Genomic DNA, 27,203 nt, shown 5'->3' with positions numbered 1-27,203 from the left:
AAAAGTGGAAACTAGATGTCAACTTTACAGTTGAATATGCAGGTCCTGAACCTGGAATATCTGTCTGGTCAACAGATAAGCATTTGGAAGAGATCATCAACTATGGGGCTGAATAAAATTACCTAGGAGACAGTGTGAAGAGAAGGAGGAAAGCGATCAAGCCCCTAGGAGTTCTTGGCAATGAGAAGTTGGGTCAAAGCAGAGGAGAAAGCAAAAAGCTAATGTGGAAACATGGAGTCGTGATGGCATGGAAATTGAGAGCAGAGGGCATTTGAGGGAGAGAGGAGTCAACTAAGCCACATGTTGATGAGAGGTCCGATAAAATGCAGTCACAGAATGGTCTACCAGCTTTGGCTACCTGGAATGTGGTGGCATAGCCAAGGTCAGTTGTAATTGAGTGGTGATGGCACAAGACAGAGTAGAATGGAATGAAGCATGAGAGGGAAGTGAAGAAGAGAAGACTTTTTAGAGTAGTTTTACTGAGAAAGAAAAACAAGTAGGTAACTGGAAAGCTCTGAGATATTAAGGAAGTAATTTCGTCATATTTGTTAACTTTTAATGGGGATAGCAAATCATATTTTTGAGCTGATAGTAATGATCCAGTGGAAAAGGAAGGTATTACTGGTAGAGCCCAGAGAAAGAGTGTTGGAAAGATAACAGATAATGGAATGCAGATTATGAGTGTAGTGACTTCTCTCAGGAGAGGAAGAATTCTGCATGCCCTGCTCCACTGTTCCAGAAAAGAATATGGCAAATGGAGATATCGCTGATACTTACAGATTTGATGAGGCTGTGGTATGAGTAGGACATTTGCAGGGTATTAAAAGAAAAAAAAGCTCATTAATGACAATTCTATGAATATTTGTCCTGAAAACAGTAAGTCAGTTCTCTCTCTGTTATCAACACCCTTGGTTTCTACCCTCTTCTGGATATATGACTTCACCAGTTTTTAAAAATACGTATTGGAGAAGGAAATCTCTTCTACACTGAATCTAAGGTGGCAAAAAATTTAATGCGGAGAAATTATTAGAAAGGGGCAAAAAAATCAACACCTTTCTTGTACTGCCCAAATTAAGAGGAAAGTCATTTTTGCTTTCCTTTCAGATGTGAAGTATCATCAGACCCTTTTTTATGTGTTTGTTATTGATGTTCAAATTTAAGAACCTTCACACCCTGAGGCAGAAGGAACATTTCTAGCAGTACACAACACAATTCTATAAACTTTATTACTTCAGTGGTTTCTCTCTTGTTTCCATTTTCAACTGGAAAAAAGGCCTTTTCATGATATATTACGTTGTAGTAAACCAGCCAGAAATATAATAAATCACCCACAAAATGAAATTAGAACTTGAGAGAGAACACAAGCTTCCAGAGGGCAGCAGTGTTTGCCCTCCCCCCCCCCCAGTTGTGCATCCCATACAGTTTGTAGTAACCCCCATGGAAGGGAAACTTAATTTAAAGAGTAACAGTGAACCTAGAGCTGATGGTGACATAAAGTTATTCTAAGGCCTGAATGTTTTTAATCAGAATTCCATTTTTGTATAATAAAGGGTTCCACACTTTTAAAAGGAATGATGAATGTAAGTAGACTTCTAGTAGAATAATGCAATAAAAATAAAATATCAAGGGAATATATGGTAAATGAATCATTTGCAAGTTTGAGAAAACGTAATAGGATGAGAATGAAAGATACGGACTCTTTGTGTGTAGACATCAGCTGTGTATGTGGGTCAAATGTAAGAGTGGGACACTACCTTTCTTCCAAATGATTGTAAAGTGACAGAATTAAGGGCAGTTCTGTGTGGGTGAGGGAATGTATTCCAGAAAATCGACATTCCTTTGGATGATATTAGGTACTCTCTTAGGCTAAGGTTCTCTGAAAGTCTTTTTATGTCTGCTGCTTTTTTTTCAATACTTTTCCTTCTATTTTCCTGTCTGTGCTTTTTACTTTGAGACTGTCACATTTCAATTCTTTTTATCTCTTCTTTATTTTACCATTTCAGAAGAGACATCAAGCTAATGCTTCCTCTAATCTCATACCTGCCAATAATGCTAAGGTCAGTACAAAAGTCCCAAATGTCAGGAGGAATAGCTCTGTAGCAATGTTTCAATAGTAGCAACACTTTGATGAGCATGTTTGCTGAATTTGCTACCTAAATATTTCCCTTTAACAAACAAAAAAACAAACAAAAAAACAAAACAAAACAAAACAAAAAAAACCTTAAGAAAAAAATCCCTGAGACTTGAAACCTTATCTTTCTTTCAGTCTTGTTGGCCTCGGCACAGACGAGTCAATGGCACTATTTTGGGTGGCATCTGTGAACCATGTCAATGCTTTGGCCATGCAGAATCTTGTGATGACATCACTGGAGAATGCCTGGTAAGTGCTTTCTCCTCTGGGGATGCTGATTGACAAGGCTGAAATCAGCTCAATAGGTCTGCAGGTCAATTACTACCTCTGGGACAAACACTTGAGTCAAGACGTGATTTGACAGGGATCTTTATATTGAATGGAGTTGGAAGCTGAGGATGCTCTTTCGTATGTGGTTTTCCTGACTAACAAGTATTAGGAGATGTTTATCCATATTAGTGTAAGACCTCAATTAGAATTAGATACATCATCATAAAATATAACTAATGACTGAGATACATATCTACCCTGAATGTATGTGGTTTCAATCCCTTCCATAAATCTACCAAAAATAGGCTGTATTTCCATAACAGAAAATGGTTTGTATCCCCATGATATGAAAAGTATAAAAATAACTTTTATAATAGACATAATTCAGTTTCTTCCACATTGAAAAAATGAGGGCATACTACACGATTTTTATTTTAAAATTTCAACATTTAAGTAAAAAAAAGTGTCATATGTAGGGATACCTCGGTGGCTCAGTTGGTTAAATGTCCAACTCTGGATTTTGGCTCATGTCGTGATCTCACAGTTTGTGAGTTTGAGCCCCATATTGGACTCCATGCTGACAGTGTGGAGCCTGCTTGGGATTCTCTCTCTTTCCCTCTTTTTACCCCTCCCCAGCTCTCTCTTTATCCCTTTCAAAGTAAATAAATAAACTTTTTAAAAATAAATGTCGTATGTAGATTAAAAAAATAATAAATATATGCACTACATATTCATCAAAGCTGCTTCTTCCAGCTACAAGGAAAGCCAAACTTTGAAGGAGAAGAAAAGTTCTCTGCAAAGGCCAGCACTTTCTACCTGCTAAGAAGCCTCTAGATTGGAGAATATACACCACATAGACCATCCTGATGAACTCAAGGGCATGTTAGTTTGATATTCTCTGACATGGCATGAAGCTTGAAACAACACTTCTCATTTCATTAGTCCTGCAGAAACACAATTTGAAACAGTGCCAATTTAGGAGGATATCATATTCTCATTTCCCTGTAGAATTTAAGGCAGACTCTGCTATCTTTATTTCTTAATGTTCTTTCTTCCTCTTGCTCAATGTTTCCCCCCTTTTCTTCCACTTAAAAGCTTCTGGGACAAACCCAAAATGAAAATTCAGGGCTTTGTCTCAATGTAATTTGGCATTTAGGTTTATTGATGCTCTTTCTGTTTTCTCTGTATAAGATTTGTTTAATTGCATTGCAGTATAAAGCACGATAGCCTTAATTTGTGGATCCGTAGATTTTTCCAATGGCATTTTTATGAATAGAAAGACTAAGCGATTTTCATTTTAATTATACCATGAGTCATTTAAAATGTACCTTGGGAAAAATATTGAGTTACCTTTAAACACTTTGCTAACATGCTCTAGGAACTATTCAGCGCAAAGCTGATATGGAGTTGCTTTCTTTAAACCTGAAAAGACAAAATAAATATATCATAATACCAGACTTATAATGTTTCTAATAGTAATATTTCATGTTAAATTCATTATGATTAAATCAGATAATGCTGTTGGTCCATTTGGTTGTGTGACATAAGAATGAAAGCCCTATTTTTAGAATAAAATGTTTTCAGCATAATTTGGGGAGGAAGAAGGGAGGAAACAGCGATTATCTGAGAACTTCTGATGAAACCTAGTTTATTGACTCTGTTTTATGGACAGAAAAACAGGAATCCACCTTTAAATAACAGAAGGAGTCTTAGGGAAACAATAGAGATCGTGTCAATGGAAACAGAATCTGGTGTTTTCTGCATTTTCCATTATAGCTGGTTAATACTGGATCATGTAAGATATTTTCTGGAGACATTCAGATGCCTTTTATCTGAAATGATATTGATAACTAAGTGCTAATATCCCATTTTGAGCATATTGGTTCTGATTTGATCCACGAAGAGAAAAATATTTAAATGTTACACATTAAGGACATTTTTAAGGTTTACTTAACCCACATTTTATCTTCTTTATCAATTATGTATGCTTTTTCCGCTAGCATTACACAGAGAATTTATGAAATTTACAGATAAACTGCTTTTCAGTTAGCTTGGTTTGAAATATGATTAGAAATTAACTGAAATGGGGCGCCTGGGTGGCTCAGTTGGTTAAGCGTCCAACTTCGGCTCAGGTCGTGATCTCACGGTTTGCGACTTCCAGCCCCACATCAGGCTCTGTGCTGACAGCTCAGAGCCTGGAGCCTGCTTCCGATTCTGTCTCTCTCTGTCTCCCTCTCTCTCTGCCCCTCCACCCACTCTCACTGTCTCTCTCTCTCTCTCCCTCTCTCTCAAAAGTAAATAAACATTTAAAATTTTTTTAAAAAGAAAGAAATTACCTGAAATATATTTTTGATAGCAGATCAAAATCCAGACCTCTTTTATAGTGTGGGTCTATATAAAAAGGTCATTTTAACTCAAAGTACATTTGAAGTGACCCAGGAAACATTTAAAGCCACATGGAAAGATTGTATCCTTGACCTTCCTCACTGTTATTGTCCAATGTGCTATGAATGGACATTCGGGAATCACTTTATAGCAGGACACCTGTAAAAATAACCAGCCTGTCAGAGTGCACCTCTCATGTTTTCAGTTCTGATTTCCACTGTGTTGTTGCTTCATGCTGTTTTATAGTTTCAGTTGCAAAAACACTTGAGTGTTAGATTAATGTTATGATTTCCACAAAATGAAATACAACATTAGTAAAGGTAAGCAACTTCTGTAAGTTCTTTTTCTTTTAGATCAGGAGTCAAGGAAAAACAGCATGTGTAGGTTATGCAAGATTCCCAGTGGAGTTTTAGAAATACCATTTTAAACGTGGTTAAGATGATCAATTTTCTGATCTTATTTTTAAAACCCCTAAGTCTTTGAGAGATATGATTTGATCATGTCAATATGACAATATGCAAAGAATATTGCAAAAACAATGTAAGTTTTTAGTAACAGCCAACCTTAGTTAAATTTGAGGACTTGAAAGGAATTAGTATGAAGACGAAATCAAAGAGGGAAGCCTTCCTTCGTGATCCATGCTTTATACATTCCATCTTAATATGCTGTTGTTTGTACAACTGTTAATAGTAAAGGTAGTCTCTGTGCTCTCTTTGGAAAGGCTTGCTAAATGCATTTGAGAGACAATTTAAAGTACCTTGGAGAAAAACCTATTTTCAAGTATCGCGAGATTAACTAAAGAATTATCTATTCGCTTGTAGTTGATGAGACTGCCATGAGATTTCAGAGCTTGAAAACTTCATAATTCATAGGCTTGAACTTTCTCATTTTATAGAATGTGAGAAATGCAGAGTGTTAAATGATTGGTTTTAATTTCATATCTTCTATTCAATAAAGAATCTATTCCTCTCTCCAAGGTATTTAACAGGTTTTGTTTAAAACCATGTATTTATGGGGCCCCTGGGTGGCTCAGTCGGTTCAGCATCCGACTTCGGCTCAGGTCATGATTTCGCAATCTGTGAGTTTGAGCCCCACGTTGGGCTCTGTGCTGAAAGCTCAGAGCCTGGAGCCTGCTTTGGATTCTGTGTCTCCTTCTCTCTCTACCCCTCCCCTGTTTGCATTCTGTCTCTCTCAAAAATAAATAAACATTGGAGTGCCTGGGTGGCTCAGTCGGTTAAGCGTCCGACTTCGGCTCAGGTCATGATCTCGCGGTTTGTGAGTTTGAACCTGCGTCGGGCTCTGTGATCACAGCTCAGAGCCTGGAGCCTGTTTCAGATTCTGTGTCTCCTTCTCTCTGACCCTCCCCCACTCGCAATCTGTATCTCTTTCTCTCTCTCAAAAATAAAGATTAAAATTTTTTAATTAAATAAATAAGCATTTAAAAATTTAAAAGAAATAAAATAAAACCATATATTTATTTGCCTTTCTATTAAATCAATTTACTACATGTAATTAAAATGAGCTTCTTTAAAACTATACTGATATAGGGGCGCCTGGGTGGATCAGTCGGTTAAGCGGCCGGCTTCGGCTCAGGTCATGATCTCGTGGTCCGTGAGTTTGAGCCCCGTGTCGGGCTCTGTGCTGACAGCTCAGAGCCTGGAGCCTGCTTCAGATTCTGTGTCTCTCTCTCTCTCTCTGTCTCAAAAATAAATAAACGTTAATATATATATATATGTGTATATATATGTATATATATATATATACATATATATATATACATATATATACATATACATGTATATACATATATACATATACATATATACATATATATGTATATGTATCAGTATGATATACATACTGATATAATATATCAGACCTTTCATTAAATTAGGCTGGCCATTCCAAAAGTCAACCAAATTTGATGAATATTTACTTTATCTTTAAAATGAGTGTATATTTTAGCGATTTCTTATACATATTTAATTACTGATCATAAAAATAAGGATTTTGTACCCCTAAGCTCTGACGAACTCTTTTCAACATGAGAAAAATATAATTTCATATAGTTGTAAAAATAAAAATGTATTTCAGTCATAATGAATCCATACTGGATGTTTTTTTAAAAGGAATTAGGTATATTTTATTGAAGAAGTTAGGTTTACATGACGCCAAAGCATTAAAATTTATCAAATTGTGCTATTGAAAGATTTATAGACAATCCCAGTGTTTGGTTCACTGAATTGTTCATCTTTTGTGAACACAGTCTGAGTTGATAAGTGTACTTTAATATGAAGAAATCAAGATACAAATTATTTTATTTTGATTTTTTATCTTTGAAGAGGACATAACCAAACATTACTACTTTGAAGAAAAATGCAGTTTCATTAAAAATAAAAAATGTTGGAGAGATTGTTAGGCGCCTTGTGGTTTCATTATATATTAGAATACATTTAAACATGTTTCAATATTCTCATTGTTTAATTATGAGCCAGGCAGGCCCCTCACAGATGTAATACATTAGAGCATTGTCCCAATCATCAGAGCCCACTGGGGTCCAAATTAATCTCTGAGGTAAGAGGATCATCGTTCCAGAGCATTCGTATGAGTAGCCACTATCCTCATTAAATCACCAATTTTAAGCTGAGCAATGGACTTTTACCTAGAAGCAGCTACGATTTCCATGAGACATATACTATTAGGACTCTGTGACTATGCACATGTACACACGCATGCATGATCACATGTATTTCCTTATGAAAAACATCGAAAAGTAAAGAAAAAAGGAAATAAGATTTAGAATGAAAAAAAGGTATAATGAATTTCAGTTGTTTTTTATTAAGCATGCATATGCTGAGACTGGCGTGTAGTTCATAAGCTACATATTAATTATCAATGCTATTTCCCAGCTGTAAAATTGACCATTTAATGTGGAAAATTATTCTTCCTGGCAGGGAATAGACTAATAGCTCTGTAGAACAATTTTGGGTAATATATTGATGCTTGAGACCAACATAATAAACTCTGATGTGTGTTTCTTCCTCAGAACTGTAAGGATCACACAGGTGGCCCATACTGCAATAAATGTCTTCCTGGTTTCTATGGTGATCCTACTAAAGGAACCTCTGAAGACTGTCAGCCCTGCGCCTGTCCACTCAATATCCCATCCAATAAGTGAGTCACAAACTTACCTCCAGTGATTTGGGCATCCAGTTCCCCAAGTGCATTTATGATATAAAATGTTTCTTTCTCTTACCACACATAAATAAGTAACGAATAAATGGGTGACTTTCTCTGGAAGGTAATACCAGTTTTTCTAGATATAAAATGTTTAAAGTTGTGGCTATTTATTCTACAGAATTTTTAATATCTGAGTTCTAGTCCTGTGATTTAATGTATGAGATAGAGCTAAAATATAATGTCTAAAGCAACTATAAAGGACAGACATATTTTATACAAATATATATACGTGCCCACATGTACACATACATACATGCACGCATGTCTTCATGCTGTAACAAAAAAAGCCAATAACACTGGGGTGCCTGGCTGGCTCAGTGGGAGTGCAGGTGGCTCTTGATCTTGGGTTTGTGAGTTCAAGCCCCACATTGGGTATAGAGTTTACTTTAAATAAATAAATAATGTATACATATATTTTTAAAAGATCACTAACACAAATATTGCTCATTTGGATCCCAGTCTCACACTATTTATTTATGAATCTTGGGCAAGTCACAAACTCCTAGAAAAGGTAAAGTAAAAGATCAGTCTAGCTGATCTTTAAGCACCCGTCCTATCCTTTGGTTATCACACAGTTTATCATATTATCATATATGATATATATCAGTTTATCTTTCTTTTTTAATATATTTTTTAATGTTTTATTTTATTTTGGTGAGATAGAGAGACATAGTGCAAGCAGGGGAGGGGCAGAGAGAGAGGGAGACACAGAATCCGAAGCAGGCTCCAGGCTCTGAGCTGTCAGCACAGAGCCCGACGTGGGGCTTGACCCGCAAAGTGCAGGATCATGACCTGGGCTGAAGTCAGCGCTTAACCGACTGAGCCACCCAGGTGCCCCTATCAGTTTATCTTTCTAAAATAGTTACAGCAGTAAGAACTATATTTAAACTATATGAATATTGAAATATGGGTGATAATAAGCACTTTATATAAACTAAATATTTTAAAAGTTTAATGAAAACTTGATTCAGTTTTTCCAGTCATCTAGTTTTTATTCTTTATGTTTAAAATTTTTTCTAATGGGACACCTGAGTGGCTCAGTCAGTTAAGTGCCTGACTCTTGATTTCAGCTCAGGTCATCATCTCACAGTTCATGAGATTGAGGCCCGTGTCGGACCCCATGTGGAGGGCACAGAGCCTGCTGGGATTCTCTCCCTCTTTCTCTGCCCCTCCTCAATTTGCTTACACATGTGTTTTCTCTGTCTCTCAAAAATAAATAAATAAACTTTAAAAAAATAAGTAAAAATTAAAAAATAAAAATGTTCTACTTTCATCTAGAAAAATAACCTTGCAATCTTGCAGAAGACTTTTATTTTTTACATTTTTTCCGTGTTTATTTATTTTGAGAGAGAGAGAGAGAGAAAGAGAGAGAGAATAAACTGGGGAGGGGCAGAGAGAAAGGGAGAGAGAGAATCCTAAGCAGGCTCCAGGCCCAGAGTAGAGGCTGAGGCGGGGCTCCATCCCATGAACCCTGAGATCATGACCTGAGCTAAAATCAAGAGTCGGACACTTTACCAACTGAGCCACCCCGATGCCCCAGGAAAAGACTTTGAAAAGTATGTATTTTGTCTGCCTCTTCCCCTTCCCTTTTAGGGGACTACTCTATTCCAGCTGCTCTAATGCTCATTCTGTCCAAGTGGCCCCCCTTAAGCAAATACCTAAGCAAAACCTTGAATCATAATTTTTTTTTATCTTAATGGGGGCATACTACATTGAGCCAAAACCAATGTTTTTGTACTAGTAAAAATTGTAAATAATGAGTTTACAAGTTTACAAGTTTAAATGAGTTTAAACTCATTGTAAATAATGAGTTTACAAGTTTAAGTGAAAGGGATTTTTTTTGGAGACTTCTTAAAGGTAAGTTTAGTGCTTAATAATGTTCCTATTATATTAGGCACTTTCCAGCTATTTCTAAATGCTGTGATAATGCCTGAAGAGCTTACATTTTTAGTGATTTTTAAAAAAATTCTGTCAGCTGTAGTCTTTTAATCTAAAGGTGTTATCAAATTGGTCATATTTTGAGTGAGGTCTTATCCAACACACTGCTAATGAAAATAGTCTTTTGTTAGAGTCAATGAATACTATGAGCTAAAGACATTGAGAATAATTCTGTCATTAAGTTTAAAATCCTCATTGGAATTGTGATTTCTACTTTTCAGCCCACATGAAATCCTTTTCCTTCTCTCCAACAATCCACCTCCTTCAGAATTTTACACCTTAGTCATTGGAATAAAAAAAGAGAAAGCATTAATATTTAATAAAAGCAGACTAATTAGGTATAGCACTACACATTCCAATAAAGTAAATATTAGTCCCATTTTATAGATTAAGAAAAAATGCTCCAAGTGGGAAAATACCATTATGGAACCAATTCTGGAACTACATTTCCTTGATTGAAATGCTAAGTTCTAAACTTTCTAGCTGTGTGACTCAGACAACATTACTTAAACTCTCTGTGTCTCAGTTATTTCATCATTAGTTGTGATAATAGGACTTTCTTATAGGATTGTGAGAATTTCGTAAATTAAAATACACTAAGCATTTAAAATAATGATTTGACATGCTATGTCCAAGACAAGTACTGGTTATTATTAAATAACTTGCTTAGAGTCATATATTAAAGAAAGTATCAGGGGTTCCTGGGTGGCTCAGTTGGTTAAGCATCTGACTCTTGATTTTGGCTCAGGTCATGATCCCAGGGTCCTGGGATCAAGCCCCGTGTCATGCTCTGTGCTGACAGTGCAGAGCCTGCTTAAGATTCTCTCTTTCTCCCTCTGTACTGCTCATGTGCACATTCCCAAACTCACTCTCTCTCTCTCTCTCTCTCTCTCTCACTCTCTCTCTCTCTCCCTCTCTCTCTCTGCCTCTCTCTCAAAAATAAAATAAAGTATCAGAGTTGGAATTTTAAGTTTAAAGTCAGTGTACTTTCCAATCCTCTGCAATCTACATTGAGGATTTCTTTAAAAATCACACTGCATTCAGTTTTAGTGATAACATTAAAAACAATTAAATGAGCAGTTGGGTTAATGTATATTAGTGATCAAAACCTTTCCAGAGTTTAGGGTGCAAGCTTGGGTGGACACAAAACTAAAGATCCTTTGGCATCCAAAGGGTGTCAGTGAAGCGGAAAAAGGCAAAAGGGAAATCTACCGGAAAATAATAAATATAGGAGAACAAATTAAATTCCTTCATAATCAATGGTGAGTCCTCCCTATGCTGGCTGTAATATAACATGATCCTTGTTCGCTGGTGTACTTGTGAAGGGTTAGAGGACCTGCTCATTCACTGTGGCTGAATGAAATTCTCCTGGACTAGCCAATATACTAGAAACTCATTGCTCATTACTCACTTTCACTGAGGAAAATGGAGGGATTATATTTGGTCACTCATTTATGTGCACTCCTTCTCAGGCAAAATGTCATAGGTGTTAGCCAACCTATCAATCCAGCAGTCCTGCCACTGATTGTATAGTGTGAATCTTAGTCTAATACATTTGGAGAAGTATGTCATTGATTGGACATGGGTTTATCCTCCAGTCTGACCAACATTACTATAAATGCAGAGGAGGCATTCATGGCCCATCCTTCTCTGTTTGCTGTACTTCTACTTTAATTTTAATAATAGGTTCTAATTGTGTTATTGAAAGAAAAAAGAAAGTCAGTGTCACCATCCATCAGTGACAAAAGGATTGGGTCCCCGTTACAAGGATGGTACTTCCTCAAGTATGTGTATTCCAATTTGGTATAATTATGCAGATCTTGACTTAAACAAATAATAAAGACAACTCAATAGCATCAGCGACACCAAGTATTTAAAGATCCTTCAATTTTTGAGATACCTTTACTTACATTAAATAATTATTAAATTATTAAATAATAATTTTATCATTAGAAGTAGAACTGAGAATAGACCTGTCGTAAATTTTAGCTTTAAATACAGAATTTTTATAAATAGAAAGAGGAGAGAGTGATAATCCACTTACTTTAAAAATACTAGTTCTGTGTTTAGAGTTATAAAGACTTAAATTTAGGGGTGCTTGGGTGGCTCAGTTGGTTAAGTGTCCAACTTCGGCTCAGATCATGATCTTGCAGTCCATGGGTTCGAGCCCCGCACTGACAGCACTGGAGATTCCGTGTCTCCTACTCTCTCTGCCCCTTTCCTGCTCACACTCTACCATTCTCTCCCTCAAAAATAAACATTAAAAAAAAATTAAAGACCTTTAAATTTAAAACAGCTTGGAAAATTAACATAGTTTAGCTGTGCAATTGTGAATAGAAAAATCCATTGTAATCTAATAACCTGAAATGTTTTATTTTTAAATCACTAAATAATGGGATAGTTAGGGAAACTCTTCATTTAAAAAAATTTTTCAAATGTCATTACTATTATAATCTGACTTGAAAACTCTGATGAATAAATTCAATATTCACAAATAAGCCAGAAGATGGGATTGAAATTCTCACAGGTTATTCAGAAAAAAAAATTCAGCTAAAGGTTGCTGCAACCTTCATCTAGAAGTATGAAGCTTGGTGATAGTTTTGCTTTGGTGATTTATCTATTTAATCCTTGATCATAAATCTTATAGATCACAAGCATTTTGGCTCCAAATTTCTTAGATAATATTGCTAAATAAATCAAATATGTAGGGAGATAGAGATCGATTGGTATAATTATTATGATATATGAATACAGACAAGCATATAATATTTAAATTATACATATATATCAACTTCATCAACTACTTAGTGTCCACTTTTGCTCAGGCTTCTCATCTTGGTGATGTATATATTTTAGCTATAGATCGTAACTAGGTATTAAAATTTATCTCTAGAGAAGCAAATAAAAGTGTAAATATTTCAATGTTTTATATTCATTAATTTCTGGCATCATGTAGCTTATGAATTAAATATAATATGAAAGAGACACATGAATGCCTACCTTTGAACACTTAGAATATGTTTGAATAGATAATATTATTGAAACCATTTATATCATAAAATTCATATCATTTTGAATGCTACTTCTTTGTATGCATCAGGAATGCTAAAATTCAAAGTTTTAAAAGAATGGAACACTTCTAGAACTGACTTTGGGGCTCACTGAAAAGACTATATTGAATTATGGCTGTTAAAATTAATAGTTAATAGAGAATTATAAATATTCCAAGACAAGAGGTAAATTTAAGGGAATATTTAGCAACATTATGTAGAAATTTTATAGTGTGTTAAATGTTCTAGAGCACTTTTGTACACATTGTTTTATGTCTACATGAGCAGTTATGATGTATTTTACTCGTCCCTTATACCAGAAGGAAGAACTGAACTCTAGAGAAATTAAAAGGCCTCGATCGTGATCATTACAGCTTGCTTGTGGCAGAACCAGTGTTAGAATCTATATATTCCGATTCACCTCTCTGTGCTTCTTCTGATGGGGCTATAGAAATCAAAACAATTACTGGGGCACCTGGGTGGCTCAGTTGGTTAAGCATCCGACTCCAGCTCAGGTCACAATCTCACAGTTCGTGAGTTCGAGCCCCACATCAGGCTCTGTGCTAACAGCTTGGAACCTGGAGCCTACCTCAGGTTCTGTGTCTCACTCTCTGTCTCTACAACCATCCCCCAGCTGGCTCTCTGTCTCTCTCTCAAACAATTAATTCATTTTTTCATTAAAAAAAAAGAAATCAAAACAATTACAAAGACATTGAAAAGAAGCAAGAAAAAAAAAGAAAGAAAAGAAAATTAACAAACATTCATGTTAGACAAACTGCAAATGTTCATCATAAATGATTCTAGGGTTTGGCGACAGTTATGATAATGCAAATGTTCGGGATTAGAACGTGTTGAGAAAGTGCAGGTTTAATTAACAAGTAATTAAATACCTTAAAATTGAAACAAATCAACATATTTTGGCAGAAACTTCTAAGGTGTTATTAAATTGCAGCTACAACTTAATGTGACACTTTACAGAGAACTTGCTCTCGTACTTTATCAGTACGAAAGGCTTTACTAGGTAGAACGTAGTCTCTCATTTGGCTGCATGAGAAACTCAAGTTAAAGAAAAAAATTGCATCCAAAGACACAGAGAATAACCCAAAACCGAATTACAAAATCCAGTTGTAGACATTAAATAAGATTTCATACTATTTGAAGGTAATTAAAGAAATATGTGTTTGCTTAATGGTTCTCCTAAGAATAAAAACAGAGATCATTGACCTGAAAGGAGGAAACCTTACAAGGACACTTCAGAATTTCATGTGGCCCAAACCACACCCATGAAGTAAATGAGTTTTCCCTTTGTTTTTCTCCCTTCCTCTCAAAGCTCTGCTCCATGGCCCGTGGTGACGGGGTCGTCTTATGGCCCTTTCCGCAGTAGCTTCCTCACTGACACACACATCTTGTCCTCTGGTTTCTCTTTCCTGACCTGAATGTTCCAGGTTACGGTTCGTTAGCGGGAGTCCTGCTCCCCTATTGTGTATGCAAACATAGAGCATGCCCTGATTTTGTGGCCCTGATTTTATAATGATGGAGATTTCATGCCAGTGGCAAAAGGAGTGGTTATTTCATATCACATCACAGACCGGAGAGACAATGCAGTTCCCTCTTGCGTCAGCTGTAAGAAAGCTCAAAGCCATATGCTGACTGCCACTTTCAAATAAACATACCTTACGATACGAATTTTGTGTTCTAAATACACCCTTCATTTTATCTTATGTTTAAGTGGCTTTTTTCTCTTTAACCTTTATTGCATCATTTTATCTTAATGTATATATTTTGATAGGTAGAATTAAATTCTTCTTGGAACAAGGCCAATTGTATCTTTCTGTTCATATGCACGTATGCTAGCACAAACACATCTATTCACATACATATTCATACATATACATACACATATTACATACTTATAAATGGATCCTTATAAATATAAGAATCTATTCAACCAACTATTAAGAAAGACTATTTCAGGGCACCCGGCTGGCTCAGTGGTTAAGCATCTGACTTCGGCTCAGATCATGGACTCATGGCTCACATGTTTGAGCTCTGCGTCGGGCTCTGTGCTGACAGCTCAGAGCCTGGAGCCTGCTTCGGATTCTGTGTCTCCCTCTCTCTCTCTCTCCCTCCCCCCTCTCATGCTCTGTCTCTCTCTCTCTTTCTCTCTCAAAAATAAATAAATATATATATATATATAAAGAAAGACTATTTCAAGGGGCACCTGGGCGGCTCAGTCAGTTGAGCAGCAACGTGGTTTCTGCTCAGGTCATGATCTCATGGTTGGTGGGTTCGAGCCCTGCATGGAACTTCATGCTCACAGCATGGAGCCTGCTTGGAATTCTCTCTCTCTGCAACTCCCGTGCCTGCTTGCTGTCTTTCTCAAAATAAAGAAAGAAACATTAAAAAGAAAAGAAAGACTATTTCCATGTGCAGACCCTTACTATCTAGTCCACTGGTAGCTTCTCATCTTCCTCCTATTTGTGGAAAATGCCCGCTGTTCTTGGATTGCCTGTGTCTTCCGCGGCATGAAGTGGATAATTCAGGAAGCAGAACACTCTCTCTGCTGGTGTAGAGCCAGCCAACTAGTGTTAAATGACATAATCTTGGAATCACTTAAAAGCAACAATGATCTCACAGTTCCCTCTTTCTGTCACAGAAGAGTTAGCTTCATTTTTTGGCCAAAATCAGTGTCAAGTTGCTTGCTGCCGTTGCCAAAACAAATTTCGTATGCGTTTTTGTTGTACGTATTCCTTTCTCCTTCTCATTTTAGTTTTGTTGTCGAAAGTCCTCTTCTCCATAGCTATAACTGTAATAACAGCAGTAAGGGAGTGAGCCCTCAGTTTAGACTGTTTAAAGAATATTGAGTTCTGTTTCATTTAAAATTGTTTAATGTTTATTTATTTTGGAGAGACAGAGAGACAGAGTACAAGCAGGGGAGGGGCAGAGAGAGGGGGAGACACAGAATCTGAAGCAGGCTCCGGGCTGAGCTGTCAGCATCTAGAGCCTGGTGCAGATCTTGAACCCATGAAACGTGGGATCATGACCTCGGCTGAACTTGGACCCTTAACTGACTGAGCCACCAGGCGCCCCTGAAATCCGTTTTATTTAGATGCATCATGTCAAGTACGTATATTACCAAAAGTTTCAACATATTTTATTCTTATCAGTAGAATGATGCTGTCTGGTTAGAGGGAGAAGAGAATGTCAGATTAGGAATGAGAAGTCCTGGGTCCGATGCTCAAGTCTCCTGGATACCAGCAATGACCTTGGGCAAGACAAATGATGCCTGCTGCAATCCATTTATAAGATTTTGTGAAAATGTGATAAAATTGTTTGTAAAAGCACTCTGAAAATGCAAAGAGCTAGTCAAATCTAATATATCGTTATTCCTTAAGATTTTTCCTGAAAAGGTGTTGATTTTTGTCAGTGGGTACATTTTACTTTACTTCTGTTGGTTTTAACTGACACATGAATATATTTAAGAATTTGAAATCTATTTTATGGTTTTACAGTGTCAGAAACCCTGTCAAGCACCTTTGACATGACTTATGGTAAACTAATTTAGGATTTTAAAAAATAGTTGGCATGATTTTCTTTCAATCACTGTAGTCCCACATGAGTGGGAAACCTAGGGCTTCTCGTTAGAGTCACTTTGTCCCTAGATGATGAGACAGTTATGGAATGCCAATTTTAAAATAAGACATACATGTGTTCTAGAGATTTGTCAAAATCCAGTCCTCCCTTTTCTGTCTGAAAACAATAGCAAATCACGAGGTGAGGAAGGAAAAAAAAATCTGTTTCTTTCCATTTTTACATGTGCCTGTTTTCTTTAATGCAGTCACTCGCCTGCCAAGAAAATCACTCATGGCGAGGTCCTTTTAGGTCACGGGTGACAAGTGCCAGGCTGCTCTCTAAAAGATGGCCCTCTTCTTACAGAACACAGGCTGGCTGTGACTTGGTTCCACTCTTTCTGGCAGTCACCACAACCCCCTCATGTGGAGTCTTTTATCTGGGTAATATTTATAAACTCAAGGTACCCCAAACCAGGTGTTGCCCACCCCCCCTTGCCTCAACACATTCATTGTGATTCTCCACTGAGTTGAAATCTTTTAAATGCTAGAACTACTCGGTTCTAATAGCTTCCTACTATAAAAAAATATATATTAAATCTTTGCAGGACTGCTATGAGTTAAGCCAGAAGAACATTATTCAGAAGTAGTACCTGTGATCTGACCTGCACAAAAGTTAAGAAAGTAGTCCAAAGTCATTCAAGTGTCAGGAACAGAACAAGATCGAGACTTGCATTGTTTACTTTGTTGTTCACTCCTTAATTCATTTAGCCATCAAGCAAGCCTCTACTGAATCGTCCTGTCATATATAATAGAAAAATAAATCTATTTAGGGAAAACATAATGGGAGAAAGATTAATTGGGGGCATTTTGTTTTAAAATGGCAGAGCAGCAGAAATCATAGAATTCAGAATGCTTCATAGGTCTTCAGAGAGTGATTGTATCAATCTTGGGGTAAGGGTTCCTGCCTGAGAGATGTCTCTCACAAGGCAGAGAAGTATGCCGTAGTTGTACCTGCTGTTGAAGGCTAAAGCTGGCATGTAACTCTGTAATTACTGTGCTGGTTCCTAATTTGGTGTTCCATTCTGTTACTTCAGATCCAAACTGGAAATATGTACAAAAAGAGAGATAAACCTTGGAACATGCCAGAAGATGTAGAATGGCAAGGCTTTTTTGTTTTTGTTTTTTGGGTTTTTTTTTTGGATTGCTTGGTTTTATTGTAAATTTAAGCAGAATATGCATGCTTTATCTCCTCTGAAAACTTTTTGGAGGATTTCATCTGTGTAAACAGCAGACCTATGGGTCCACATGGGCAGCAGCTCGCACACATGCATGCACTCACACACACACACACACACACACACACACACACACACACACACCCCATGGAACCAATGCTGAAAGTAGAAAACCACCATTATTTCCAAGATCCCATACTGAGTTTTCCAAAATCTCTAACAGATTTTTCTGGGCTGCTTCAAATTCAGAAGGATTTGGCTAGAAAGCATACGATGCCGCGTCTTGCCGGGCCTGGGGTAACCCTAAAAGGCAACTGTGCGGTGTCACTTGTTACTGATGATCACAGACCCACAACAGCCAAAAGTCAGTTAATAACATGCCACAAGGCTGCTGCTCTCCACTGGGCTACATCCACGTGTGCAGAAATAGTAATGTCATTTCATCCTCGACTGGCCAGACCCTCATCTCCATCTGTGAGACGAGAATGACCAGCTTGTACCCTTTTGTCACAGCAGTTCTGGAGAAAGAGAAATGAAAATATGCTGCTAATGACATTGTGTATGTGCTTCTTCCTTGTCTCTGTTGTTTCCCAACAACATCCACATAGCTTTAGCCCGACGTGCCATTTAGACCGAAGTCTCGGATTGATCTGTGACGCATGCCCTGTCGGGTACACAGGACCACGCTGTGAGAGGTAAGCCTGTACCACACTGTCTTTCAACATGATTTCTACCTTGGGAGCTATAAAACCAGAGGCATTATCATCCTTTGTACTAGTTCAGAAAAGCCGCCACACTTGGTGAGGTGAAATCAAGTTTCTCACTGCATGTGTCAAACCAATGCATTTTGTTTTTATAGTTTATTTATTCTCTAGAAATTGCTCTATAAATCTCCATTCACTCAGAGAATGTTTGATTAATGTTTTAATCTTAAAGGGTAAGCATTAACCTACAGTCTTCCTAGAAAGTATTGCTCAAGTGGAAAGTCATGCACTTTAAGATTTATCTTACTGTCTATGGTGGCACCATTTATTTTTCATAATTAAATTTTTGCTCTTAAAATGTGGCTTAAATGTGTGGTTCATAGTTCAGCAAGTGGCCTATAATTTACCTTAAATATATTTGAAAATAGAAATAAAATGTGATTTATTATGGTGATTTATATCCTCCTCTTAGTACTTCTAAGCCAGTATTTTAATTCCTGGTGATTTTATCGGGTTGCTTTGCAGTGGAACCTATAGATAGCATTTTATGTAATTTGTGTGATTATTTTTCTCCTGAAACACTTGTGAAGGAAAGATTCTTCTGTATTTCAGTCTCATTATAAAAATGGTAGAAAATTCTCCCTTGATATCATTGACAAGTACACCAACATCTCTCTGGTTTTAGCACTGAAAATAGTCCCCTTTGCTGCCATCACTGGGGTGTGGGGACAGCAGAGGAAGTGACCTGCTTTCAACAAGGCGAACACCACAGAGGGCTATTTCCGCCTATCCTTTTCTGTCCTTTTGTCCCCCTATTTCAACCAGGCTGCATAAAGTTAATGAAGCAGGAGCCAATCACCCAGAGAGGATTTAGTCAACAGCTAGCAGTCTGCGGACAAAGTGCCCATGACAGTTCCCAGCAGCAACAAGTACTATTTGTGAGCATGGCAACATCTGTAAATTAGTAATGGAAGAATAGAACTGAAATAAGGATGATTTATTTGCAACTGAGAAACTGGAGACCTTTGTGTTAAGAAAAAAAAAAAAAAAGGAGGGCACATGTATATTACTTACTATAATAGCAGAACATATCATGGCCAAGACAGATTTACATCAAATGCCTAACCCCACCTTGGGTCACTAGAGGCAACCTTTTTTTTAGCAACTGGAAAATGATAGCTACTCTTTCATAAAATGCCATTAAATCCCACTTATCTAGGTGACCATAGTCTCTGATGTATTTGTATTACTTCGCTTCATGCTCCGTGTTTTCCATACATAGCAGATGATAATTTTTGAATCACCTACAATTTGAAATTCTACATTTTATTTAACAAACGTCAGTTCAGCAATTGCCATGTGCCAGACACGGGACTAGACATAGGATCTAAACAGATGCAATCTACCACCCTCACCTTCAAGCAGCTCACATATTTCATGTGGATAAGAATGGTTGACTGTATTCTGGAGACAGTTCTAATCTGAATCATAAAAACTACCAAGGAAGGAAATACCTCACAGTAAGCATGATTTTCTGTTTAAAAAGAAAATGGAAATGGGCATACATAGCTTATCAAATGGCATATCTTATCTCCAAGTTTTTCAGCCAAAATAATGTTAAATTGTTATTATACGGAAGATGGAATATTATATTTTTCTAGCCAGAATTTGGGTTAGGGTTTTTCAGGAATATTTAGGGTTTCTCATTTCTCTGTATTTATATGAGCTTAAAAGTCCATTATTAGATGGATCCAAAATATTAGGAGAAACATTTTTGGGGATGTTCAGGCTGAAGTAGAAGGAGGGGAGAATAAGGGTCAGAGTAAAAAGGAGATACTGGTTGCATTGAAAATCTTGTAATCAAACCCATTCTGTAACTGATTGGTGTAATCAGTTTGTGCACATCATCTACATAAAATCAGCATTGGAGAACTGGAGCAGTGTTTCCCAAACCGTAGATGTTTTTGGAATAGAGTTCTGTGATCACACAAGTAAAAGTGCCTATTAGCATGTTGAAAGTTCTGACATGTCCTGGATGGAAGAAATCTGTTTAATGTGTTTAACTCAACCTTTTCTTTTCCTTTCTTGAAGTGTATTTGATGAACATCTTTACATTAGTTTCACGTATGCAATATAGTGATTCAACAAGTCTATATATTATGCTCTAACTCAGCATTTTCTAATCTTGTGTGCCCAAAAATTCCTGATTTTTTAAATCTATAGTAAGAATGTATCTCAGGTGGACAGGAATTATAATTTTATATTCTTTATCTCAATTTAATTTCTATTTTGAGACCAAATCTCCATATGTGGGAGCTGTGAGAGCTTGGAAACATAATCTCAGTCACATAAACTTTAAATTTTCTCACTGTTATATACCAATTATTTCTCAATTGTAAAAATTTGTCTTTTTTCTCTTCTCCCCATCTCCCAGGCTTGAACCAAAGTTCTAACAAGTTTACTTAGTACCAAGAAGCTTGAATGCTTGAGTGAATGTGTGGGTGTGGCTTGTGTGTGGGTGTCGCTGAGTGTTTGGCTATGAGTTTGTATGTGTCTGTGTGTATGTGTGTGTGTGTGTGTGTGTGCATGTGTTTGGCTATGAGTTTACGTGTGTGTCTGTGTGTGTATCTCTGTGTGTGTTGGCTATAAGTGTGTGTGTGTGTTTGGGGCAAAGGACAGATGGTGAGCCAATCAGTCCTGAGTAGTTCATCAAAGCATATTTCTTCTGACTTCTTCCTTTTTCTCGTCCTCCTGACCACCTTTCCCTTCAGACCTAATCACTGGGCACCACTGTACCACTTATGTGGGTACAGGACTCACTCTGCTGCTTTCACTCCACCCTAGGACCCACCAACTCTATTCTCATCCTTTCTCCTCCATCTGCCTTTCCCGCTTCATCCCATTTTCTGTTGGGGGATGAACTACAGCAGGAAGGGCCACATTCATAGAAATGGTGACTTTTAGAGCCCAAAGTCCAGAAGATTCCTGTGTTTCTGCTTTGGTCCTTGTCAGACCCCTTCACTCAGTCATGTAGCACAATGGTCTTGCTGCTAGAATTGAGGGAATGAAAACAATCATGAACAAGAGGACGGCAAAACAAGATATGACAAAATATTGACTAGTCTCTTTTTTTGAGTTGACACACAATGTTACATTAGTTTCAGGTGTACAACACAGTGATTCAACAACTCTATACATTATGCTATGCTCACCGCCAGTGTACCTACATCTGTCACCATACAACACTATGGAGGTACCATTGGCTATGTTCCCTATGCTGTACGTTTCGTCCTCATGACTTATTCCGTAACCGCAAGTCTGTATCTCTCACTCCCCTTCACTATTTTATCTGTCTCCCCACCCACCTCCCCGGTGGAAACCATCAGTGTGTCCTCTGTATTTATAGGTCTGATTCTGCCTTTGCAAGTTTTTATTCACTTAAAATATCGACTGATATTCTATAACATGTAGAACACTGGTTACACTTTTCAGAAACTTGCTTGGAGTCACAGCACCTGTACTTTCAAGTATTACTTCTTTCCTCTAGAGAATGTTTTAAACAAAAGAAAAACAAAAGGGAGGTTAAGGGAATGAGGTATTCACCATGGCACCTTGCTAAGATTCTGGATATCTATCATCTGGTCACGGGGAGGAAAAAAATAGAAAAAATAAGAGAAAGTATCTATAAGGGCAAAAAGGGATGAATGTTGGAGCATCAAGAGAAATTTAAAAGAACATGGAGAAAAAGTGAGCTAAATGCTGATGACACCTTCTCTCCTGGGCACCAAGCTACTTTCAGAATAAGTTTGTAGCCTCAGCAACATATCCTACTTAATGGAAAGACACTTAAAAAGACTGTGGCAAGTTGGCCCAGTGGGATACATAGAACCACATGAAAGTTAATGAGCTATGTGGACCCTTTTAACCCTGTCCCCTCCCTAGCTGCCCAGATTTTAACAACTCCTCTGCAAGTGAGGGGAGAGAGGTCAACGTCAAGACTAATTTCACAATGGCCACTGAGAATACAAAGGATATTACAACCTAATATCTTAAAATTTGGAAAATACACCTACAGTTTTATCCACATGATTCATATTCTAGGTTAGGAAAGTTTATTTTTGCTTTTAAAATTTCAATTCCCAAATCTTATTTAGATATTCTCTGCTTCATAAATTCCTGACTCTGAATTGAGTCTAACTGCCCTATTACCACTATGCTGATGACAATTTCTACTCATGCCTGAATCTCCTTGAACCCTTGAGGTTCAGATGGAGCGTGTGGAGGTACAGAAATTTAAAAAAGCAAGACAGTCATAGTTAACATGGTAACACCATTAGGAAAACTATGACTCCAAGGAAGGTTCCAAAGTCTGCTCCTACGTGATTGTGCAATTTGTATACTGCACAAAAGTCCTCAGCCAAGGGGGAGATTGGGAGCTAGAGTCCAGGGTGCTCAGTATGTCTAGTCTCTCTTCACTTTTCTGCATATGACAGAGGGAACCCTTTTTTTCTAATTTTCAGTGAGGAACCACGTATGTTGGCAAACTCATTGAGTCCTTAGCTGATTCAATCACCTGGGAGGTATTAAGAATCCAGTGTTACTGCACAAGCCCTGCTGTTTATACCCCAGCCACTCTTCCTCTGTGCCTTTGCCAACACTGTTCCCTCTGACCACAAGATTGCAGTCCTTCCACTCCTCCACCTGAGACTAACCCTGATCAACTTTTAAAATTCAACTCTAGGGGCACCTGGGTGGCTCAGTCGATTAAGCGGCTGACTCTTTTTTTCTTTTTTTTTTTTTTTTTCCTGAAAGAGAAAGAGCGTGAGTAGGGGAGGGGCAGAGAGAGAGAGACACAGAATCTGAAGCAGGTTCCAGGCTCTGAGCTGTCAGCACAGAGTCTGACGTGGGGCTCAAACTCACGAACCATGAGATTGTGACCCAAGCCGAAGTCTGATGTTTAACCGACTGAGCCACCCAGGTGCCCCTTAAGCGACTGACTCTTGATTTCATCTCAGGTTCCTGAGAATGAGCCCTGTATTGTGCAGAGCCTGCTTGGGATATTCTCTCTCTCTCTCTCTCTCTCTCTCTCTCTCTCTTTCCCCTTGCTCGCTCTCCCTCTCTTAAAATAAATAAACATTAAAAAAAAATAATTCAACTCTATCACCCCAAAAGTGTCCTTGATGAATCCTAATCTGAGTTGGTTGCCCTTTTCTGTGTTTTCACAAGAACATTGGCTTCTCTCTAGTAGCTCCCTGCCACATTTTTAAGCTCACCTTTCTTCTCTACAGACTGCAGTGTAAAGGCTGTGCCGTGTTTATGTTCATGATGAAGTGCTCAGTAGGTGTTTGAGGGGGGGCAGGAGGGGAAAAGAGCAAGAGCCTTTCTATTTTGCTCATAGAAATTGAAGCACTGTTTTCAGTATATAGATAATGGGAACAGAGGCCGCATATTTTAGGGAAAAGTTACTGTAAAAATGATGGAGCAGAGCAAGAGAACTCTTGCCAGTGTTGCTCTGGCTTCTCATTGTCATTTCACTCTTGCTGTCCTCTCTCTCCCTCTCCCATCTCTTGCTCTAATACTGTTCCTAAGTCATCAGTGGAGAGAACCATTTTACATAATTGCCTGTGGTATCTAGAATCTCATTACGTTAGAGGGTCTCTTTGTAAAATACTGCAATTGGATATGAAAAAAGTTAGCAGATGTGGAAAGGAACAGTGACTTTGTATTGTCAGGATATCTAACTGTAGCAAGGAATCCAATAAACTGTGCTAAAAAAATATCCTCATTTTGCCTTGCGTATGAAAATGAGACAATCTGAGATTTCAAATTACAGTTCGTTTGTGTAGAGTGAAAATCCGAGAGACTGGCAAGGTCTAAAGGGCTGTCATTCACACTAATTTTAATTAAGTGAATCCAACTTGATCAGACTATAAAACATTATTATTATTAACAAAAGTTATATAATTAGCAGTATAATATTCGCTGACCCTAGAATTACTTTTTAATCTCTACTGAAACATTTTTATGTCTCTAGAGCTACTATTATTCTATGTATGGAAACACACACATATATACACTGGTAATAGAACCTGGCATATGAATTATGTGTCATGTATATTCAATAAGCTTTCTTTCATGTCCTACAACAAAAAAATAAAGGCTGCTTCTTCAGTTATTCTACTTAATTGCAATTATTTTCTCATGAACTAAAGGTTCTCTTCATTGTGGGAAAATTTTGGACTTATTAATTTGGTATCTATGTTAAGAAAAATTCCCAGATCTTGTTATATAATGCCATCTCTCCTGAGGGCAGTAAGTCATTTTGAGGAAAGTGAGCTGAAAATAATGGGTTTTCGTTGGCTGTGATAATGATCATTGTATATTGTTATTCTAGTGGAGCAAAGCCACTCTTTTAATGGTAAACAAAATGAGATGTGAGTATATGTGGATGTGATCATAAACTCTGAATATCAAGTAAGGCAAGGAGAATTGGGTTAAAATTCAAAAGTACCTTCTTATTAGCTCTATGGAAAACCACTTCTGAAGGGATTGTGGGGAAATTTTATGTACTAAAACACAGTTCAGATTTTACAATAGATAATTAATAAGCAATTACATTTGTGGGTGACAGAATTCTTCCAAGCAATATTAACACCATGACTTTCACAATTTATACAATATTTTGTGGATATAATTAAACCTAGCAATTTCATTTAAAAAATTATGATAAAAGGTTAATTCTCTATAAAGCAAGATTATTATGGCACCTACACATGTTCTAGAAAATGTAAAGCGATTAATGACTTTGCCCCATAATTGCGATGTTATTAAAATATCCTCATATGATGTAATGGATTTAAATCATCTCTATTTTGAATGGTAGAGAGCATTTCTCTACACAGTGACTTCTATGTCCATGAGTAGATGAGCATAACAGTAGTGGACTATTGAAATTATATTCCCCCACATTGTTTTTGTTCCCCTTCAATTTTGATCCTTGCTGTACAAGACAGATGACAGAGCTAGCCTGACTGTAAGCCTATAGATGCACTGTTTTGTTTCTCCTTTCACAAGTGTGGCTTAATATGAAGCATGAGCAAATGTAACTGAAAGAGAAGGCAGAGCAGAATAGAAATCGATGCCTCCTAAAAGCGTGTATCTGTGCATCTGTGACATTGAGTAGCATTTTGAAACAACATATGGATAAAGGGAATTTTGATAATATAATTTTAAAAATCTCCTCTGCTATGCCTCATAAATAAACAAACTTGTTTTTCCAATATATTGTAGAGTAGCATCTAGTCCTTAAGACAAGAGACCTACAGGTTGCTAATATGAGTTGTGGGCACAATTAAGCATCACCTTACGGCACGTACATAGGATGCCCGCATACCTGCTTCTCGCTAAAGGTTCTTCCGTGAAAATCTGACTCTGTATGCATATGCAAATATATACAAACCCATTAGTAATGCAGTGATACCCACAGCCCCCACCTGAATAATAATGAGAATCTTTTGAGTCACAATTTTCTATTTAATAAATTCTGAATTCTCACTGCTGAATTTCCTTGTAAGCCTGTTTCCTCATAACAAGCTTTTGCTACAACAACAAAAAGTGTGAACCTTACATATTTGTACAGAAAACAACCAATTGGAATAGATACATATGATGTGTTGCACTACAAAGGCTTTCCAACATGGACCTGGATTCCTCTAGAGTGCCAGCAGCAGATTTCTTATTATGCTTTGGTCTCGTCTTCAGTGCCAGTGACAAGATTTTTTTTTTTTTCCTGGCTGAAATCTAATTACTAGTGGGGCTGGCAGGATTTCATCTTGTATCTACACTGCAGTTATAGAAAAACATTTTTTAATCACCTTGCATTTGAGAAAAGGAACACTTAAAAGGAAAACATATCATCCTGGGAGAGGGTAGTATGCAAAGTATATAAACATTGCTTCCGATGGGCTTTATGAGTTCCTCCCAAATACTCACTGATGAAATTTTACCCCTTAGGTGTGCAGAAGGCTATTTTGGACAACCTTCTGTACCTGGAGGATCATGTCAGCCATGCCAATGCAATGACAACCTTGACTTCTCCGTCCCTGGCAGCTGTGACAGCTTGTCTGGCTCCTGTCTGATATGTAAGCCAGGTACAACAGGCCGGTACTGTGAGCTCTGTGCTGATGGTTATTTTGGAGACGCAGTTGATGCAAAGAACTGTCAGCGTAAGTCCTGAACTATTGACGCCTCTGACAGAATTGATGCATTGCACCTCAAAGCAGCTGATGAGTTCTTGAGTGGGGATTGGAGGGTAGGAAATTATGTGCAATACATGTGTGATAGATGCACAGCCTATACACAGAGTCTGCATATTCTAAAGTATTTCTTTGTACTAATAGAGTAAATCCTTTGAAAATAGCTGCATTGTCAGAGTGTTGTTTTTCAAAGGATGCACATATCTTTATTTACATGTGGAAGGAAGATTTTAAAATCAACTTGTGTCCATGGTAGGAGAGAAGAATTTAGAAAAACTAGGTAAGTCCCACTTATCCTTATTATTTATTTCAATTGTAATCATTTTCTTCAAATGAATTTTTGTCCATATTATTTCTTTAGTACCTGTCTGGAGGTGTTAATCTGTTATGCTTTCATATGTGAACTCTACATTCTTGCATTTC

General features: G+C 37.4%; 1 protein-coding gene across 4 annotated transcripts in view; it reads left to right on the top strand.

The window, feature by feature from the left end:
* The window catches only part of LAMA2 (laminin subunit alpha 2), a 620,981-nt gene that overhangs the window by 359,779 nt on the left and 233,999 nt on the right, over window positions 1-27,203 (top strand). For 2 of the 4 annotated variants that reach the window (XM_053904501.1, XM_053904500.1), the window contains exons 16-20: window positions 1,996-2,057; window positions 2,267-2,380; window positions 7,833-7,960; window positions 18,430-18,516; window positions 26,539-26,750. In XM_053904501.1, coding sequence (XP_053760476.1) covers window positions 1,996-2,057; window positions 2,267-2,380; window positions 7,833-7,960; window positions 18,430-18,516; window positions 26,539-26,750 — 603 coding nt within the window. The remainder of the gene's footprint in view (window positions 1-1,995; window positions 2,058-2,266; window positions 2,381-7,832; window positions 7,961-18,429; window positions 18,517-26,538; window positions 26,751-27,203) is intronic. The other 2 variants (XM_053904503.1, XM_053904502.1) reach the window with 1 other exon arrangement.

Source organism: Panthera pardus, unplaced genomic scaffold (genome assembly GCF_024362965.1).
Source record: "Panthera pardus isolate Hobbes unplaced genomic scaffold, ASM2436296v1 HiC_scaffold_17, whole genome shotgun sequence".
In the NCBI taxonomy this organism is placed as follows: domain Eukaryota; kingdom Metazoa; phylum Chordata; class Mammalia; order Carnivora; family Felidae; genus Panthera; species Panthera pardus.
This window is presented reverse-complemented; position numbering and strand designations above follow the sequence as displayed.